This window comes from Perognathus longimembris, chromosome 2 (assembly GCF_023159225.1).
Source record: "Perognathus longimembris pacificus isolate PPM17 chromosome 2, ASM2315922v1, whole genome shotgun sequence".
Classification (NCBI taxonomy): domain Eukaryota; kingdom Metazoa; phylum Chordata; class Mammalia; order Rodentia; family Heteromyidae; genus Perognathus; species Perognathus longimembris.
The window spans coordinates 135,915,811-135,930,356 of NC_063162.1; the positions used below are offsets into that span (position 1 = coordinate 135,915,811).

The 14,546-nt window shown below is 45.2% G+C and overlaps 1 protein-coding gene across 5 annotated transcripts; it reads left to right on the forward strand.

Moving 5' to 3' along the window:
• Nucleotides 1-9,322: 9,322 nt before the first annotated feature.
• Nucleotides 9,323-13,971, forward strand: Smkr1 (small lysine rich protein 1). 5 transcript variants are annotated; one of them, XM_048337947.1, is made up of 4 exons: nt 9,323-9,364; nt 9,821-9,985; nt 13,065-13,163; nt 13,451-13,971. In XM_048337947.1, the coding sequence occupies exons 2-4, from the start codon at nt 9,941-9,943 to the stop codon at nt 13,646-13,648; spliced, it is 342 nt and encodes a 113-aa protein (XP_048193904.1). In that variant the 5' UTR covers nt 9,323-9,364; nt 9,821-9,940; the 3' UTR covers nt 13,649-13,971. The 5 variants fall into 5 exon arrangements, with proteins under 5 accessions (XP_048193904.1, XP_048193906.1, XP_048193903.1 ...); XM_048337946.1 differs by lacking the exon at nt 9,323-9,364 and adding an exon at nt 9,422-9,526; XM_048337948.1 differs by lacking the exons at nt 9,323-9,364; nt 13,065-13,163 and adding an exon at nt 9,426-9,526.
• The last annotated feature ends 575 nt before the right edge of the window (nt 13,972-14,546 follow it).

Below are 14,546 nucleotides of genomic sequence, written 5' to 3' on the forward strand. Positions count from 1 at the left end.
AAAAAAAAAAAAGAAAAGCTAAGGGAAAGCACCCAAGCCCTGGACTGGAAACAAAAAAGAGTTCTAGCAAGACCCAGTCTGAATGAAAAAGATCCAAGACATTAGAAAGTTTCCCCTGTGCTCTTGGTGACTGAACTGCTTTCTTAATCTGCTTAAGGACTGTTAGGTTCTGGGAATCATCTCATATTTTGCACAGTTATTATCCTCTAGTTGGACTGGCAATCTGGTGCTCTCAAAAGCTGTTAAAAATGCAGTTTCAGACAACTCATTTGGCAGTAGCCACGGCCACGACTCAGATGCCTCTCTTGACAGCAGGTGCTTTGAGTTTGTGAGGCCCCTGTGAAACCATTCCCTATCTTCTTTGGGCCTTTTTTCCCCCCCACAGATAGAATTTTCTGAGGCCATATAATTCAACTAGAGAGCTCAGGATATGACTTTTGTGGTATGACTCCAATAACAGAGCATTGCCTATCAAGCGTGAAGCCCTGAGTTCAATCCCCACTCTGACTAAACATGCTGAAGTGTGGCCCAAGTAATAGAGCAAATACATAGCAAGCACAAGGACCCAAGTTCAAACCCTGGGACAGCAAAATAAAAATAAATGGACTTTTGAATTTCATACCCTCAATTTGTCTTTAGCCCAGGGCATTGTCTTGAAGATCCTTTTTGGTTCAAAGCATTTTTTAAGCTTTTCTTCATAGGTTGGATAAAACAGTTGCAACTTTTAACCTTAAGTTAAAAAATTTATGCATTTATTTATTTATTTGTTTGTTTGTTTATTTATTTATTTATTTGCCAGTCCTGGGCCTTGAACTCAGGGCCTGAGCACTGTCCCTGGCTTCTTTTTGCTTAAGGCTAACACTCTACCACTTGAGCCACAGCGCCACTTCTGGCCGTTTTCTATGTATGTGGTGGGGAATAGAACCTAGGGCTTCATGTATATGAGGCAAGCACTCTTGCCACTAGGCCATATTCCCAGCCCCTGCATTCTCTTTTTTTATCATCTTGAAAACAGGCCATCTTTGAGCCATTTATTTCAACAAATACACATAATACTCAGCACTTCATGCTATCAACGTTCTGTTTCAAACTTCTTCATCTACCATTCTTTTTTTTTTTTTTTTTTTGCCAGTCCTGGGGCTTGGACTCAGGGCCTGAGCACTGTCCCTGGCTTCTTTTTGCTCAAGGCTAGGACTCTGCCACTTGAGCCACAGCGCCACTTCTGGCCATTTTCTGTATATGTGGTGCTGGGGAATTGAACCCAGGGCTTCATGTATATGAGGTAAACACTCTTGCCACTAGGCCGTATCCCCAGCCCCTTCATCTACCATTCTTTAAGTATATATCTGCCTTTAAGTTACTGCAGGCTATGCTTTTACCAAATGTTGTGTTGTTGTATAGCATTGGTTTCAGTTGTAAAGCATCCTTATAGATTTCCTTACCAGGGTATTATCCCATAAACCAATGTATTTTTAGGCTTTGTTATGATACTATCCCACCATTGGTACCTAAAATTTAAGCAACTTTTAACATTTCAGCCAGGTATAGTGGCACATGCCTATAATCCCAACACTGGAAAGACTGAAGCAAGAGGATTACAAGCTCTATGCTAACCTGAATCACACAGGGAGACCCTATCTCAAAATAAAACAAAAACAAGTCAAAACAAATATTCCTTTTTCATTCACAGAAAATTCTCCTTTGCTATTCATGGATCTGCATACTAAGTGTGGTCCTGCTTGCTCATCTGTCTTCCAGCTCTTAGCTCTAGGCCCGTGGCTGACTGATGGGTACTTCATTTGTTCTCATAGTGAAGACAGGATAGACTAAATCATGCAAATGAATTAACAGCTGCTACTCAGATGTGTTATGTCAGAAATGTTTACATGTAATTGGCCAAAAGAACTCAGGAAGATTAGATCTCCTATAAAAAGGTAAGCCTGAATTATACTCTTAGAGAGGACGGAGTACAATAGGAACAAGCATAGCATCTTACCAGAGTTGTATATTCTTGTATCTATTCAGAAGCTAACTATGGGTGAGGAGGTTCACTGTAAAAGCTGGATTAGCCATCCTGAATTACCACCATTCACTTCAAGGGCCTCTACATTGCAAAAGGAAAACCTGAACTACATTTCCCAGAATTCCCTGTCTAGCCTAAGGCCAGGTTAAATAGGAGGATGGGGCTGGGAGTGTGGCCTAGTAGCAAGAGTGCCTGCCTCCTATACATGAAGCCCTGGGTTCTATTCCCCAGCACCACATATAGAGAAAACGGCCAGAAGTGGCGCTGTGGCTCAAGTGGCAGAGTGCTAGCCTTGAGCAAAAAGAAGCCAGGGACAGTGCTTAGGCCCTGAGTCCAAGGTCCAGGACTGGCAAAAAAAATAAAATAATAATAATAATAAATAAAATAAAAATAAAAATGATAGGAGGATCCTAAAGACTTGGAAGGTGGAAAAGGAACTATTATGAAGACAGTCACAATAGGACATATGGGTAATACATGAGTCATAGCAAATTTCCAATGAGTTCTTGAGATAGGTGTAACTTTCCTACAGTCAAAATTTTCTACAGCTTCCCAGTAAACAGATGAGAACCATCACTTCAGTCCTTCGTGTTGAGATCTTCAGTTGTGGGTTTTTGTTTTTTTAACTTTCTTTGCCTAGAGTTCCCTCAGCTTTTCTACCTAACAATAATTCTTTATAGACAATGTTACAGATCGATATTTTCATTCTTTCTAACAATAGTTATTTTGTGAGAAATATGGCCCATATTTACAACAAAACCAACTGAGATTAAGAACATATCTATGGGTCTAGAACAAAAATGGTGCTTACTCATACAATAATCAAACTCCTGACCTATACTACAATGGATGAGCTATGCAATGCCTTAAGAGCCAAGATAGGTCAATGGTGAAGGTCAAGATAGGTCAGTGGGAAGCTAGATGGTATATATTTACAGTAGTAAAGTCTAGTTATGATTTCAGACACATTAGAACACAGTCAATGAATACCTGCTCTATTTATAATATAGTTCCAGGTTAACTTTTTATGTTTCATAAGACAATATTTCCTTTAATCAGAGTATTTCACAAACTATAGAATTGTTAGAAATATCTGTGAAATGGTTCTATAGCTGCCAGTAGTTTTTTAATCATCTGAGAGAGCTTTTCATATTAAGATTATAAATAATAATCATTAAATAATTTAACATAATTAAAACTAATAATTAATTCTTCCCAAATAGTTTTAAAACTTTTTTTTTAGCAAAGAAGGCCCTCATGTATATGAGGGCCGGGCAGCAGTGGTTCATGCTTATAGTCCTAGATGTTCAGGAGGTACAGAACTAAGGATCGCAGTTCAAAGCCAGCCTGAGCAGGAAAGTTCATGAGATTCTTATGTCCAGTTAACCCCAAAGAGCCAAAGAGGACCAACACATATCCATACAAATACACACACACACACACACACACACACACACACACACACACAATTATATTAGAAAAAACAAACAAAAAACGAAGGGAGGGCTAGGAATACGACCTAGTGGTAGAGAGCTTGCCTCATATACATGAAGCCCTGGGTTCAATTACTCAGCACCACATATATAGAAAAAGCCAGAAGTGGCACTGTGTCTCAAGTGGTAGAGTGCTAGCCTTGAGCAGAAAGAAGCCAGGGACAGTGCCCAAGCCCCGCGTCCAAGCCCCAAGACTGGCAAAACAACAACAACAACAAAAGACTTTATAGGAAATAACCAAAGTCTTTCCAAGGAATTGCAAGATTACAAAAGCCATCCTAACTCTGCTCAAGCACCTGCAGTGACAGTGACTTCCTTGCTAAAGAAGATAGTGCCATCTGTCCCTTTGCCTCCAAAGGAACACAGTACTTTGAACATTCTGTAACTTTTTGTTTAAATGCCTGAAGGAGCTGGCAGGACAAGATGTTCCATGTGAGGACATGTCTGTCCACAAGCTATCTTACCCAGAAGGGCAATGCACGCCAACTGTACATACAGGGCCCAGCCGGAGCATGGTGCGCGGTCACCACGCGCTGTTGTCTGTGTGACTTCACCTCTCTTGCCTCAGACTGCTCATCTGTAAAATGAGAATACTGCTTGCTACAGGATGGATCTTCTTGTTTTGTGTTTTTGAGACAGAGTCTAGCTATTTAACCCAGGCTGACCTCAAACTCAAGATCCTCCTCACTCTGCTCCTGAGTGCTGGGATGATCGGCATTCATCATTGTACCTGAATCTTGAATGTCTCCCAAGGCCATGTGTTGAAGGCTTGGTCACCAGCCTATGGCGCTAGTGGGTGGTGATGGAGCCTTAGAGGAGTCCTAGTAAGTGGAAGAGGCAGCAGATGATGGAGGACACTAGGCAATATCCAGGGAGTCGAGAGAACTTGATTTTGCCGAACTGCTGCCCTGCTGCCAAGTCCAAGGCCTGTGCAGCAGACAAGAGAGGGAACCACCATCCCTACCACCCCAGCACCTCCACTTCACGCCCCTCCCCCATACCTTATCTAGGGCAGCGGTGGGGAGGTGTGGCCAGGTGGATTAGGGTGTGACCTCGGAGAAGGGGCAGGTAACTGCCTCCAGGTGTGCCGGTTACCTAGGAAACTGGGCACAGCCTTAAACACGCAGGGACAGCTGCAGGAGCCCTCCCAGGGGGAGGACCTCACAGTAAGAGGAAGTTAGGTCCGCTGGGGACATGCCCTGAAGGACATTGGAGTGCTAATCGCCTTTCCAGTTTGCTTCCCAGCCACCAGCTTTCTTTGCCCCGTGCTCTATGATGTACTGCCTTGCTACAGGCCCAAAGCAACAGGGCCAAATATCCACAGAAGGAAATGTCAGAAACAGTGCGTCAGAATAAACCATTTATTTCCTCTTGTATTTTGTCATCACAGCAGAAATCTTACCTTCTGTGGTTGCAAAGAATAAATGGGTCAATATATATACAGTGCTTAGATTAGTACTTGTTATACATGACTTGCTATCTTTACTGGAATTCAGCCATGTTCATTCATTTATGTGTTGTTTATAACAGTTTTCACAGTATGTTAGCTGAGTTTAGAAGCTGCAAAAGGCAATGTAAGGCTGCCTGTGATCAAGAGGTGGTGGACACCAAAATGAACATGTTAAATTGAAACCCCTTTCTATAACTACTTGGAGAAAATATTACTAATGAAATGAAAGGCTCTCAAAGCCTTAACTTCTCTGATGCGTGCATGCATTCCTGTGTGTGTGTGTGTGTGTGTGTGTGTGTGTGTGTGTGTGTGTGTGTGTGTGTACTGGTGCTGCGATTTAAACTCAGGACCTGGGCACTGTTAACTTCTTTTTGCCAGTCCTGGGGTTGAACTTAGGGCCTGGGTGCGGTCCCTGAGCGTCTTTTTGCTCAAGGCAAGCACTCTACCACTTGAGCCACAGCGCCACTAACAGCTTTTTTGAGTTGTTTGTTGGAGATAAAAGTCTCATGGAATTTCCTGCCTAGGGTAGCTTTAAACCATGATCCTTAGATCTCAGCCTCCTACCTAGCTAGGATTACAGGGATGAGCCACCAGCAGCCGGCTCCATTAGCTTTTTTGCTCAAGACTGGTACTTTACCATTTGAGCCACAGTTCCACTTCTGGCTTTTTGATGATTAAAGTCTCAGCCAGGCGCCCAGGAATGCCTGGCTCACACCTGTAATCCTAATTATGAAGGAGGCTGAGACCCGGAGATCACAATTGGAAGCCAGCCTGAGCAGCCCATCAGACTCCTATGGCCAATTAACTACCAAAACAAACAAAAAGCCAGAAGTAGAGCTATGACTCAAGTGATAAATAGCCTTGAGCAAAGAAGCCCAGGGACAAGGCTCAGTGCTTGAGTCAAGACCCAGGACTGGCATTTAATAAAAGAAAAAATGCGGGCTGGGGATATGGCCTAGTGGCAAGAGTGCCTGCCTCGGATACACGAGGCCCTGGGTTCGATTCCCTAGCACCACATATACAGAAAACGGCCAGAAGCGGCGCTGTGGCTCAAGTGGCAGAGTGCTAGCCTTGAGCGGGAAGAAGCCAGGGACAGTGCTCAGGCCCTGAGTCCAAGGCCCAGGACTGGCCAAAAAAAAAAGAAAAAATGTGTCTCCCAGACTTTCCTGCCCAGGCTGGCTTGGAACTACAACCATCAGATCTCAGCCTCCTTGGTAACTAGGACTACAGGCGTGAGCCCCCAGCACTAGCTCTCTGTCCCTTTGAAGAGATCCTTTCCCTTGATAATTCCTCTGCCCTAACTGCTCTTACTGCTCCCCAATATCCTCACTGCAGAGACACTGCTAGGGCAGCTGAACAGAGGAGATCAGAAGAGACTGTTTGAGCCTTTCTGTATCTTCCACTTCAGTATTGGGGTTACATGGGTGGGGGATTATGCAGGACTATGTTGTTGCATTTAACACAATAAAAATAGGAAGAAAACCAGGGAGGGAATTACCAGAGTAGAAAGGAAGAAATTGGATTTTTTGAGTGTAACTTTTAAGAAAGGTAATGATAGAATATACTAAATTTAGATATTCTAAGAATGCATGCTTCCATTCTGGTGATGTATTTTTAAGATTAGCACAGTTAGCTTTACTATTTATAAAGAAGACATAAGGATGTGTATTCATAGATAAAATCCACTAGTGCTATTCTGAAGTAAGGGTAAATAGTTATCTTAATTTAACAACCTCCATTTATACAAAAGGATTTGTTCAGTTCTTGTGGAATGGACAGATCTATCTTAAGTCCTAAACATTAATTTTTTTAGACAGTGTCTTACTATATTTAGCCCAGAGTAGCCTGGAACTTGCAGTGTTTCTGTCTCTGCCTCCCAACTGCTAGGATTACAAGTGTGCACTACTATGTCCAGCTCTAAATGACATTTTCTTGTTGTTGTTTTGATGATGAGGCCTTGTGCATAGTAGGTTAGCACTTCACCCTCAGCCAGAAGTGATTCTTCAATGGACTAGCAAGTATTCAGGAAAAAATGCATATGATGGTCAACGCTGTCATCTTTGGATTCTCGCAGGAGTCTTCAATGTATGTTACATCTTTTTTCCAGCTGCACTTCTGAGCAGCTCTCCTCACCTCCTGCAAGGCAGTGTGAAAGCCTTGGAGTGCAAAGGCTGACAATCCACATGGTACACAGAGAATAGTTCTGCCACTGCACTTGTTCCAAACATCACTAGGTCGTGTCATGTTCTTTCTGTCCATTGGCAAAGCATGCTTGCTTGTGTTTTGTGTCTTTGAAAGTAACACTGGCTAGAAAGTGGAAGCTAGATTTGGCTTAGAAACTTATAAGTAAATACATTGAATGGCATAATCTAGTAACCAAAATACTGTAAATCCAAGGGAGAACTCAAATAGTGTAATGCCTTAGAAAAACAAAGTCAAGGTAGTGGCACTGTGGCTCAAGTGGTAGAGCACTAGCCTTGAGCTGAAGAGCTCAGGGACAGCGCCCAAGCCCAGAATTGTAGCCCCACGACCAAGGAAAAAAAAAAAAAAGGAAAAGAAAATCAAAGTTCAGGGGGCTGGGGATATGGCCTAGTGGCAAGAGTGCTTGCCTCATATACATGAGGCCCTGGGTTCGATTCCCCAGCACCACATATACAGAAAATGGCCAGAAGTGGCGCTGTGACTCAAGTGGCAGAGTGCTAGCCTTGAGCAAGAAGAAGCTAGGGACAGTGCTCAGGCCCTGAGTCCAAGCCCCAGGACTGGCCAAAAAAAAAAAAAAAAAAAAAAAGAAAAGAAAAAGTTCAACAAAATAGGGCCCAGAATGTGGTTTTGTGGTAAAGTGTTTGCCTAGCATGCATGAAGCCCTGGGTTCCATTCCTGTGTACCAAATAAACAGGAAAAAGCTGCAACTGGTGCTGTGGCTCAAGTGGTAGAGTGCTAGCCTTGAGCACTGAGAGGCTCAGGGACAGAGCGTAGGCCCGAAGTTCACACCCTAGGACCAGAAAAAAGAAACAAGAAAGTTCAACAAAATAAAACACCAGGAAAGGGGTACTTGAAAGGGGAAGGGTGGGGTTCAGGGGAAAGGGATAGATGAATGAAGAGGGGGAGAATGCAGTCAAGAATTCAATGTATATCCTACACAAGTAAGAAGAGTGAGGGAAAGACTGAGATGGGGAAGGATGGGTGAGAATGTTGAATGGGGTGACGCCGATCAAAATGCATTGTATTCATAAACTGCTTTGTTAAGTGACAACTTCTTGGTACAACTACTTGAAGATTTTTTTCAATTGTTCAGTTCCCAAAGCACTTTCACTTTATTGCTGCCATACTCTCTTCCTCTGCCCTGGGCCTGCAATGTTCTGGTCCTGTTTTTGGCAGAGTTGCCAGTTTCTGGTCATCTTGATAGCCACTTCCACCTTACCCCGAAGAGATTTTACCCAGTCGCCACACACATACACAAACGGGCAGGGGGCACACACGAAATCCTCACATCCAAGTCCAAACCCTTAAAAACAAAGAATCTTGTTTCATTCTGGATTTCCAGTGCTCATCTGCACGTTGCAGGTGCAGAATGCCTGCCGACTGAATAAAATGAAATCACAAAAGTGATTTTTAAAAAGGGAATCTGGCCGGGAACCGGTGGCTCACGCCTGTAAATCTAGCTACTCAGGAGGCTGAGATCTGAGGATCGCAGTTCAAAGCCAGCCGGGGTGAGAAAGTCCGATCAATGAACCACCAGAGAACTTAAAGTGGCACTGCGGCCTCAAAGTGGTAGAGCGCTAGCCTTGAGCAAAAGTGCTCAGGGACAGCACCCAGGCTCTGAGTTCAAGCCCCACAAAGACCAAAAAAAAGTAAGTCGTGGTTCCAAAGAGTAGCAGGGAAGAAATGATGATGAACCCGCAAGGTCGGAAGTCAAACCGTACGAAATCACACCTGGGGTGTAAGAGCCTCGTCCCTCTCCTGGAGCCCTTACCGGATCCTCCTACAAACATTTCCTCCACTGCATTCTCTGTGAGGGTCTCCTCAAAGTTCTTGTTCTCCTTTTCCAAAAGAGATGGCGGTGTGTGATGCTCTGTCCAAGCCCGGTCCGCTTCTCCACAGTCCCGCCCTCGCCCGGCCCCCTCGCCTCAGTCCCCCCCAGACTAGCTTCGGGGAGCGGCGCTAGGGTCCTGCGATCGCCGTGGAGGCGCTGCCCGCAGCCAAGCGGACGACCGCCAGCGCGCCCGGCCCGCCCCGCCGTCATGGCAACCGGTAAGCACTGCGCGGCCCCGCCCAGCAGCGCGCGCTCGCGGCGTTTGTGTGCGCGCGCGCGCGCCCAGCTCAGACCGGTCCGCCGCCTCCATCCGGGCCGAGCGAGCGCGGAGTCCCGTGCGAGACGGGCTGCGGCCCCGCGTTCAGGTGCTTGGGTGGCTGGCGGTGTGCAGGAGAAGGCTGGGGACGCGGCAGAGGTCGGTGCGGGGGTCCCGCAGCCGGGACAGCCGGGGATTTGGGTCGCTTCTCCGCACACCAGGCAAGGGAACGTGTGTCCGGTTCTCCTTCTCCACTGAGGAGATGACCATGGTAATTAACACGCGTCCCGGGCGCGCTCTGCGCCCTCCGCGTCCGGCCGCGTCCGGGGCGGGGGGGGGGGGCGTCCGGGCGTCCCACGCGGCGGGCTCCTGTCTGAGGAGAGCAGGTTCGCGGCCAAAGGGGCATACAAGCTCGGGAGACTATTACCAGTTTAACCAGCAAAATGCCAGACCGGAGGTGCAGCTCAGGCGGCATTGCGATTGCAATAGCGGGAGCGCCAGGACCTGAGTGCAAACCCCAGAGGCCGAGTCTCACCCCCCACCCCCCACACCCCCACTCCCCTAGGCGGGGTTCTCTGCAGACTATGAAGTAGAAAGTGAGCCTGAGCCCTGGTCCCACCACTGCCTGGCCCGTTTGTGGTTCTCATCCGGCACCACGTGACCTCCTCTCCACGCGGGGTCCCTGATGGCCCCGCCCCAAGGCCCAAGGGAGGCACCACTGTCTGCCAAAGTAAGTACTTGACTTTGCTGAGCAGTCTTTGGCAACCCGGGCTCCAGCCTTTGGAGTTGTATCGACCATATACTTAGTGTCTTCTCAGAGAAGAGAAGCCTCCTGCACCGGCCTCATCTTTGGCTCTTGCTCTTCTTTTTTTTTTTTAGATAAAAAGCATGAAATTTATTTTTAAACAAAAATGCAATGCCAAGCAATAATGTCTAGGGAGGCCCATTTGGGTAATAGAAATAAAAGAGAATGTTTGTTATCCCTTCTTTATTTTTTTTACATGAGTTTATTATTTTGCCAAGACTCATGGATATGGACCATTACAGTGGGTGCATTTTATTGATTTTGACAAGTAAGAATCAAATTGGCAGCCAGGCACCAGTGGCTCAGGCCTATAATCCTAACTACTCAGGAGGTTGAGATCTGAGGATTGTGGTTTGAAACCAGGGTTGGAAACTCTGTGTGACTCTTATTTCCAATTAACCACCAAAGGAGCTAGAAGTAGAGCTCTGGCTCAAGTGGTAGTTGCTCTTCTTTTTAAGTCTCAGCTTAGAAGGACCTCTTGTTTCCTCTTGCCCCTTAAGCGCGCATCCCACAGCTATTCGCTCCTCACTTAAGGCACCATAAGTGTGCAGAAATGGGCTTGGTAAGTTTGTGGTCCTTCCAGTTCTTTCTGGAACTAAGTATAAGTAAAAGTTCTTTTGTCTTGGCTGTAGTGAGGCTTGAACCTAGAGCTTTATGCTTGCTAGGCTAAGCATTGTTTTTCTTTTCTTTTTTGGTAAGTCATAGGGTTGGAACTCAGACCCTTCTGTTTGTTTGGCTTGTTCACCTTGGCTTACTTGACTGGTGCTCTACTACTCAAGCCACGCTGCCAGCCCAGCTTTTTTGCTCTTTGTTTTGGAGAGGGAGTCTTGCAGACTTTTCTGTCCAGAATGACTTCTAACCAAGATCCTCTGGATCTCGGCTTCCTGAGTAGCAAGGGTGACAGGTATGAGTTCCCACTTAAGCTAAGTGTTCCTTTCCTTATGCAGAGGCATTCCTGGTTGATACTGCCATTTTTCACCATGTGCCCATGGAACTATAGCCCTTAAAAATAAATGGCTTCCTTCTGCTCCTTGGATAAAAGTCCAGTGTGTTAGTTGACAGAGGCAGTAGGCTGGAGCTGTCTGAAAGGTATTTCAGACTGAACTCTCTTGACTACCCTGATTACCTATGAACTAACCACACTGGTCTGGTTTGGTTTTATTGTTGCTTGTTTGTTTTGGTCCTTTATCTGTCCCTGTTCTTCGCAACCTCAGTGCCTTAGAACAGGCTGCTTGCCCTAGTGAGAATTACCTATCTTTCGATCTCACTCCTTCGAGACCCTTCTTTGCTGTCCCTCTTTGCCCTGTGCTGTCATAATGCCATCTACCCCAGGGGGAACTTCTTTCCCAGAATAGTTGATCAGCAAATGTGTTTGTGACTAGGTGACTGTGTCTTTTTCTCACTGGACTGTGAGCATCATGACAACCACCAGATATACTTTGTTCTGTATCTCCCACAAAGCCATATACACAGAAGATATCTATGAATATTTGTTGAATGAATGAAGGTGGCATCTTAAAATTTAGAAAAGCAGACATCCATGTTTGCATTCTAAGCTTAAGACCTGCATTGCATCATTCATTCAGCAAGTATTTATTCATCCTTGTGGTATGCCAGATGTTGGTCAAGAAGAGAGAATTGGTGGTGAACTCATAGGCAAAACTTTTTTTGTGTAGTAGTGATTCTTTTTCAGTTCTGGGGTTTGAACTAAGGGCTTCTTCACATTCTAGATTGGCTTTTTTGGCTCAAGGCCACTTCAACTATGCCTCTCCTTCTGCCTTTTTGTTGGTTAATTGGAGATGAGTCTCTCAGATTTGTCTACCTAGGCTGGCTTAGTACCTGGATCTTCAGATCTCAGTCTCTGAGTAGCTAGGATTACAGACATGAGACACCAATCTCCCAATTCTATGCAGAGGCTTTATTTATTTATTTATTTTTGCCAGTCGTGGGCCTTGAACTCCCGGCCTGAGCACTGTCCCTATCTTCTTTTTGCTCAAGGCTAGCACTCTGCTACTTGAGCCACAGCGCCACATCTGGCCATTTTCTATACATATGGTGCTGGGGAATCGAACCCAGGGCTTCATGTATACTAGGCAAGCACTCTTGCCACTAGGCCATATTCCCAGTCCCTACGCAGAGGCTTTAAATACATAAACAATTAGTATTGAATAATGAAAAGAACTTAAGGTAGGAGATAGTGACACCTCAGGTCCAGGAACCTTGTTGGGAGGTGTACAGGTAGGGAGGGAAGAGCATTGGTACCCAGTTTTGGCCTGCAATAGTACTAGTTTATGTTCATTTGTTTGAAGTGGACTGGTTTGGCTGATATATGGTCACCTGAGTTCTAGGGAGGTTTTTATTGTTGTTTGCTTTCTTGCTTTTTTTTTTTTTTTCCAGTACTGGGGCTTGAGTTCAGGGTATGGGCATTGCCTACTTCTCTACCATTTGAGCCACAGATCCACTTCTAACTTCTGTTAAACTGGAAATATGAGTCTCCTGAACTTTCCTGTCCAGGCTGGCTTTGAATGGTGGTGATTCTCACATCTCAGCCTCTTGAGTAGCTAGGATTACAGGCGTGAGCCACCAATGGCCCTGCTAGGGAGGTTTTTCTTAGGAAGTGACACTTGAACAGAGATCACAAGTCATACCCTTAAGGTACATGAAGGCCTGCAAGAAGAACAAGGTGTGCACCTGGAAGAGTTTTGGCAGTTTAGGACCTAGGAAGAAGGCCCATATAGCTAGAGCTGAGTTGTCTTCCTTCTGGAGTTTGAGGAGATTTAAGTTGGAAGCTCTGTGTTCTGAGACCAGAAACAGTCAAAAACCACAGAATGCAATGAGCAGACCAAAGAAATGAATGGGCCCAGAAACTGAAGACGTTCACTGTTCTTGCCTGTAATAATTTCCTAAGAGAATCAGGGGAGTGTAATTAATATACAGTGAATTACATGTGTTTAAAATTTTCAAATGCAAGCTGGTTACAGATGGCGTAGGTCTGTAATCCTAGCTACTTGGGAGACTGAGATCTGAGGATACCAGTCGAAGCCAGGAAAGGAACTGGTCAATTACCTACCAAAAAACTGGAAGTGGAGCTGTGTCTCAAGTGGTAAAGCACTAGCCTTGAGCAAAAAAGCTAAGGGAGCAGCACCCAGGCTCTGAGTTCAAGTCCCAGTACTGGTACAAAAACAAAAATAAAAATCCTTAATTGATCCTTTGTATTATGAACTATCAGACTCTTCTAGCTATTTTGAACAGGCAGGCTTCTTTATCAACACTGTTTGAATTTTTCCATTTTAGGGTTTCCCCCCTTATATTGAATAAGGAAATGTGGAGAATGATGTCAGGGTTATAGAAATGAATGTTGTCACTCATATCTGCCCTTATCTTTGAAAGCCAGGTAAAGGGAAGAAAGGAAAAGGCCGGGGCAAGTCTCGCGGGAAGAAGCAGAAGAAGCCGGAGGTGGACATCCTCAGCCCGGCGGCCATGCTGAACCTCTACTACATTGCCCACAATGTGGCCGACTGCCTGTACCTGCGGGGCTTTCCCTGGCCAGGTGCGGTCAAAGGGAAAAAGGGCAAAAACAAGACTTAAGCAATGGAAGCTGAGAGTATCTTAGAACAGAACATCGGTGAGAGAAGTCAGGAGAACCCAATGACTGCGCAAAATACACTTTACCCGGAACACCAAGAAATGCTTGATCTGTGTACCTCTCTGTGGTAAATAATGGTAAATGTGCTTCACTTCCTTGGCTAAGCTGCCTGTGGTTAGCCACTTTGGTTATTCAGAACACTCGGGGTGGGGGGAGCCTGAGTGATTCCTACAACAGTGTGGTAGAATCAATAGTGCTTTAGAAAAATTACTAAAATCATAATTCTGGACCAGAATTAAACCTTGCTCTCAAAACGAAGTTCCAATTTGCATGACCTGTCTTCTTTCAGAAAAAGGAGTTTGTTATTTAATGGAAGATTGGCAAAAAGCAAACAAACAAAAACACATGCCTTATTTATGAATATCCTTCTCCTAGGCTTTGTTCTCTCTTTTTCTTTTCTACTCCCAGAACATGAGCTCAGGGCACGGAGCTCTCTTGACTTTCTTCTTTTTCAATTGCTATTATTAGGAGTTGTACAAAGGGGTTACAATTCTGTAAGTCAGGTTATGCATACAGTGCTTCTTAGTGTCACCTCTTCCTTCCTTCTCCCCCATTTTCCCCCTCCTAACCCCAAGTCACATATACATAGTTCATGTTTTTACATAGTATATGTTGAATACAATGACTACATTTTCTCACCCTCCCTCTTTCTATTCCTGTGCTTCCCCTTTCCCCCCAACCCCCTACACACCCCTCAGCTCTCCAAAAAATTCCATGTTTCATGGGCTGGGGATATAGCCTAGTGGCAAGAGTGCCTGCCTCGGATACACGAGGCCCTAGGTTCGATTCCCCAACACCACATATACAGAAAACGGCCAGAAGCGGCGCTGTGGCTCAAGT

Coding starts and splice junctions, on each gene's coding strand:
- Smkr1 (XM_048337947.1), top strand. CDS start 9,941: ATGGCCCCGCCCCAAGGCCCAAGGGAGGCACCACTGTCTGCCAAA. Junction 9,986..13,064: donor AGGCACCACTGTCTGCCAAA/GTAAGTACTTGA, acceptor CTGTAATCCTAG/CTACTTGGGAGACTGAGATC. Junction 13,164..13,450: donor GTGGAGCTGTGTCTCAAGTG/GTAAAGCACTAG, acceptor TATCTTTGAAAG/CCAGGTAAAGGGAAGAAAGG.